The sequence below is a fragment of the Salminus brasiliensis genome, chromosome 2 (genome assembly GCF_030463535.1).
Source record: "Salminus brasiliensis chromosome 2, fSalBra1.hap2, whole genome shotgun sequence".
Classification (NCBI taxonomy): domain Eukaryota; kingdom Metazoa; phylum Chordata; class Actinopteri; order Characiformes; family Bryconidae; genus Salminus; species Salminus brasiliensis.
In genome coordinates, this window is record NC_132879.1 from 35,165,975 (window position 1) to 35,171,924 (window position 5,950).

Here is a 5,950-nt window from a genome sequence, read left to right on the forward strand (position 1 = left end):
AGTCACACACGCACACATGCATGTAAACACAGACGCACTTAGACAGCTCTGACGCTGGACTCTGATGCGTCACCAATTAATCAATCACTGTCTGCGACCTGCGACCTCTTTGAACCCTGAAACCCCACCACCCCAACAGACAGAGACGCAGCAGATGGGTCTGCAGCCTGGGGGATGAGTAGAATCTACATCTTCCTCCCACTCTCTCTCTTCCTCTTTATATTCACCACAGTTTTTGGCCTTTCTGCAGTCTGAAATCAGGATGTATTGAATGCTCGATGCTTTATTGAAGGACCCATATTATGGAAAACTCTATCTTCCACATAAAAGAGTTTGCTCTAGTACGTAGATGTATCAGCATTGGCAAACATTTTTTACATACATTAATCTTTTTCTTAAAGGCGGAGTAACAGAAACAGCCTGTGTAGTGTCATGTAAAAATGAAATGTTTTTAATGCATAAAATCACACAATTGTCCAAACTAGACCTTAAAAAAAATAAAGGAAATACAATAATATTGGATATGGGCTATTTAATACTGCAACCTGGTAAACATTTCCATATTTTAACTTCCTACCACTCTTCTAAACGTAATGGCATCTGTCGAAAGGTGAGCAACTGTATATTAGGCAGTGAGTAAACAGTGTTCATGTGTTGGAAGCAGAAAAAATGGACACACATAAGAGCCAGAGTGACTTTGACAAGAGCCAAACTGTGATGGTTTGACAGTTGGGTCAGAGCATATCCAAAGTGGCAGGGCTTATGGGGTTTAGTGGGGTTAGTTTCTGCCTAGTATCTACCTAATATTGTGTAGGTCCCTTTCATCCCACCAAACCCCGACCAGAACTCTGACCCATCCAGGAATGGCCTTCTCAGGACACAACCAGCATTAACTTTTACAGCGGTTTGTAATTCAGTAGCTCTCTCGCAGACCAGATGGGTATAGCATTCATTTCCCATGCGCATCAGTGAGCCTAGGGTGTCCATGACCCTGGCATCCTGCCGCCGCTTGTTATTCTTTGGACCACTTTTGGCAGCTACTGACCACTGCATACCAGGAACAGCCCTGAAAAAACCTGTCTGATGTTTTGGAGATGTTCTGAGCCAGTCATCAAACCATCACAGTTTTATTACAGTCTGACCAGTCTGTCAAAGATGCTCAGATCTTTGATCAAAACTTCAAGAACTGACACTGACTTTTCACTTGCTGCCCAATATGTATATGCCACCTCTTGCCACTGTAACCAGATAATCAATGTTATTCACTTCACCTTTCACTTAATCACTTATTCTCTAGAGGACATGCATCTAAGTAATGAATGTGCCTACATGCAACTAATCTAACTACACCGTATAAACAAAGTTTTATTAGGCTCAGGGTCTCAGTGTTGGTTTAACCTCTGGGCAGTTCATGAACCGCATGCTTTTGTAGGGTGTTCTCTGTATTGTCCCTGAGGTTACTGAGTGAGTTGATGGATAGAGTGTTTACCTGTGAGCCATACACAGAGACCCACCTATGGACACACACTGTTAGATGATGGATTAGTGGGGTAAGTGGTCTCGCAGAGAGACAGCTGATTGATGCTGTGGTGAAATTCTTCACCTGGGAAAAATCGAGACACGTTATTTAGTCTACATTCGTGCACTTATGGAGTCATGCTATTATGCTATTTAGATCATGCATGCTGGGTATTTTCTCCTAATGCCAAATACAAAATTAGGATGTAGTATTCTGAAAAAAAATCAGTGTTCATGTCAATGTATTGATTAATCAAAATAAGCTCAGAAAAACATCTGTAAAGTCTGTGATTGGAAGGGAGAGCAGGGCACAGCCTAACACTTACTGGTTTTTAACTTATTAAGGCAAGATTATTTGTGTTATACAAGAAATCCATACATTTCAGCTACAAATAAAAAAAAACAACTAAGCAACAGCAACATCCTAAAAAGTCTGGATGAAAACTATACTCAATACAATTCAGTTTATTCAAATTCTGCCTTTCAACCTACATACGTACACTGTGTCCAAATGTTTGTGGACAACAGTGCGCACACACACACACACAGCTTATCTGGTCCTTGTAGAGACGTACTACCAAAAAAACAGGACTCTCTGGAGTAGATAAACATGAACCTATTGGCACAGTGCCTAATGTCAGACATGGGCTAGAGGGGTATAAAGCCCCCCTGCATTGAGCTGTGGAGCAGTGGAAATGTGATCTCTTGCATGATGGTGCTCCATCCAATACCTTTGGGATGAGCTGAGGAATTGAGGATGAGGTGCGTTGGTGCTCTTAATGCTCTTATTGCTAAATGCAGTCAAATCCTCAAATCAATGCTCCAAAATCTAGTAAAAAGCCTTCTTACCTGTAGACAGTTACAAAAGCTCTTTTTAAATACCCTTTATTTCAGAAGAAACAGTGAATGAGCAGGTGTCCCAATACTTTTGTCCACATACTGTAAATAAAAACAACCATTTATCTGTTGGATGTTTGAGGGGGGTTATTCGTTACTGAGTTATTTGAGAATTAAGACTTGGAAAAGGGGCCTCCACACCTTAATTCGCTCTACACTCAGAGCCAGACCTTCTCTGAACATGTAAATGTGGACACTTCGCTAAAAGCTGGGCATGTGCTCAGATGAGTTTTTGCAGTCTCAACAGATCTTCAAGTTTCTGTCAAATCTGCAAAATGTCAATGTTGTGTACACACATGTGCACACACTCGCACACACAAACACACACACAGGCACTTCCATGCTCCCTTGCAGCCATACTCCACAGACTGAGCACTGTTCATTGTCACTTTTCCATCTGGGACAGGGTGCCCTAGTTTCTCTCCTCCGCCAAGCTGTGAGCAACATTAACACTCTCATTCACTCTTTACATGTGTGCACCACCGTCACAACACATGCACCCTGCAGAGACCCTTTATAGGCCTCCACCACATCGGCATCAACCGGTCACGTGACCAACTCCTCTAGAAGTAAAGATCCCTAAAGAATTTATGCTTATATAGCTGTATTATATAAAAGTTTACAGAGCTATCTGTAAACTCTTTCTATTTCTATGGCATCAGTATGAAAAACTGCTTTGGCACCATATCTTTTAAGAGTGTACAACATTTATGTTCCTGTGCTACTGGCTATGGCACAGGATTTCCAGTTTTCCCAGAGGGACGTAATATGTGGGGGGGAAATCTACCTATTAATATGCTTTTGACCCAGACATGTCCAGAGTGAAGTCTGAGCTATTCTGACCCCCGCCCTCTGATGTAGTACTGTATGGTGCAGTGTTTCCAGACCCAGTCTTGGGGCCAGTTGCACCAACTATTCAGTTCAAAACAGTGCTGAACTTGCAGCTGCTTTGTAACAGGTGGGGAAATTATTTAAGCTACCTACATTTTCTCTGTGCTTGAATTCCATTGTTAGCTGGCTATCAAACTAAGCTGAATTCAGTGCAGTTAATACACAGCATGTTGCTGTTTGCAGTTGGATTACAGGAGTAGATCTGGGAAACAGTCTTGTAGTATTCACAACCTTCGGGTATAAAGGGACACATTAATGGTCGTATACTGCCTCCTGGAGGTCAGTCATGAACATGACACACTATGGATTCCCAAACATTGTTTTGGCCACCAGACCCTCAAGCCATCTGTATTGTACAGCCATTGACTACCTGACTCAGGTCCACTGGGCACCAGTATATTGGCTGGCTGGGGGGTCTACAAATCCCAGTCTTTAAACCTATAGGCTGGAACCATTACAACAGCGCAAATATCAGGCAGTCTGTACATCCTAGATGTGTATGGTAGCCCTTTATTTAATAAGTGGTACTCCTTGCCCCCAAAACACCTGATCCAGCTCGTTGGCTGATCATAAATAATCTTTACACGATCTCGATCAAATGGGAGGTGTTCATTCCATTTTACTGTTAATTTTACGTTTATATATTTTTATATTTTATAATGTTTTTAGCGAGGGTAAATATAAGGGCTTTTATTTTGAAAGGAGTCAAAATAAAAGCCCTTATATAGCACGAGTAAGACATCTTCCTCACCGTAGCTGTGTTCGCAGTTCGTGTGCTGTGTTTACAACAGGTCACTGTATGAAACCCGAAGTTAGAGGTACCCTGTTTTTACAGTAAACCATAAAATGGAAAGTCTCTATGTGAAACAGTCGTGTTTGGCGCTGTGGTAGTAGATATACCTTGATGTCCGTATCAGACGCTCTCCGCCCTGTGCCGTTATTCTATGAAGCTGGAGCTCGGTGTGTGTGTGTGTGTGTAGAGTGGGTCCACTGTCTTTCAGCGGAGGATGGGGAGATAGCTCTCACTACTCTGTAGGCTGAGTTGTGTGATGGTGAAGACATGCGCTCCCTGAGCTTCGTTCAGCGGGTTTGTCTGGATTTCACGGGCACTCTGTTTCCACACGCTATTTGCCTCGGAGACGCTGATAATGACTCGGTGAGTTTGTCTGGTTCCGGTCCAGCAGTGGAGAGCCTTTATCAGCCCCACAGTTTTTAAGCTCATTTATTTAACGTGTGTGCGTTTGTATGTACCCAGAAGTTTTCCTTCTTTTTTTCCCCCCACACACATTTTCAACCTTTCTTCATCCCTTAGAATTAAGCAGACTGTTTTTGTTGCTGTGCCATTAAAAGCGACGTATGCAAATTACCTCTGTTCTGATTGGCTTCTCTGTTTTGCCCCGCGTTTTAAAAGCAGGCCTGACCTAAACACTCCTTGTAACGTCTGTGTGAGTGGGCGGGGCTAAACATGTGAATATGTAAATACGTTGGTTTTTGTGACCTCACAAAAAAAAAACTTATATTTAAATAATCATTAAAGATAATTAAATTAATTACAAAAAATGTTTTATACACGTATATTAAAACATAAAGGTGTGAGCTTTTAGTTTAAAAAACTATTTTAAATGTTTTGGGGGTGGGGGGGTTGTTTGTCTTGCCTCCAAAGCTGTTAAAAGTTGATTTATGATTTGTTACAGGTTGAGATTGGATTCATCCTTTCTTTTCCCCCCTCTGAGATCCCATTCAGTATGTTATGCAATGCTAATATTCCCCCCCCCCCATACCAACACCCATCAGCACTGCCATCTCTATTAGTAAAATCATAAAAAAAAACTTTCATTAGACTGTTAAAGCAGTAAGCACTTGCACTGTGCTTGTATGTAACGTATTATTTGTGTGGGACTATTATTTCTGCTCCCTGACATTTGTGATACGTTTGGATATGCCAGCACTGTCCACAGTAAAGCCAGAGTAATGTTTCAGCATAAATGAGACTCCTTTAACAGTCCAACATAGATATGAATCAAATTGTGTACTTTTGACCTTTTCCTACTGGTGTGTTATATCTATGTACATAAAAACCCTTCAATTCTGTCCTGTAGTTGAATGAGCTTGTGGTCGGTGACACTAGTGGAAAGTTATACATCTATAAGAATGATGACTCCAAGCCCTGGACGACCAGAACCTGTGTGGGAATGGTGAGTATCCCTGGGGATGTTTTTTTTTTTTTTTTTTTTTTGACGTCTGAACTGTAGCACTACACAAATGAGTAATTGCATTCTTGGAGACACAATGGTTCAGTTATTTTTTAGTATTAGCTGCAAATGTTGGGATATTATTTTGTTCTGTGGAGTAAATAATTAACCTGACCACCACCAACCACAAGCACTTTGGAGAACATGTTAATTTAAGTTGTAAAAGCATAGTGATGTTATGACTTGTCTTTGTTTCTAGCTGACGTGTGTTGGGGTTGGAGACGTTTGCAATAAAGGCAAGGTAAGTTAGTGAGAATGAGGTCCTCTCTATACTACACAGTGAAAGCTTAATGTGGCCTGTTTCCCATCATATTTAAAGTGCTCTGTTGTCTTTGGTAGAACCTTGTAGTGGCAGTAGGTGCAGAAGGATGGTTCCACCTCTTCGATATCGC

General features: G+C 41.5%; 1 protein-coding gene across 2 annotated transcripts in view; it reads left to right on the forward strand.

The window, feature by feature from the left end:
* The first annotated feature begins 4,071 nt into the window (after window positions 1-4,071).
* itfg2 (integrin alpha FG-GAP repeat containing 2) overlaps window positions 4,072-5,950 on the forward strand; it is a 16,648-nt gene continuing 14,769 nt past the window's right edge. The window contains exons 1-5 of one of the 2 annotated variants that reach the window (XM_072672483.1): window positions 4,072-4,124; window positions 4,287-4,462; window positions 5,406-5,501; window positions 5,758-5,799; window positions 5,898-5,950. The exon at window positions 5,898-5,950 is cut by the window's right edge and continues 113 nt beyond it. In XM_072672483.1, the coding sequence (XP_072528584.1) occupies window positions 4,367-4,462; window positions 5,406-5,501; window positions 5,758-5,799; window positions 5,898-5,950 (287 nt within the window). In that variant the 5' untranslated portion in view covers window positions 4,072-4,124; window positions 4,287-4,366. Of the gene's footprint in view, window positions 4,463-5,405; window positions 5,502-5,757; window positions 5,800-5,897 lie in introns of both variants that reach the window. The other variant, XM_072672482.1, reaches the window with a different exon arrangement.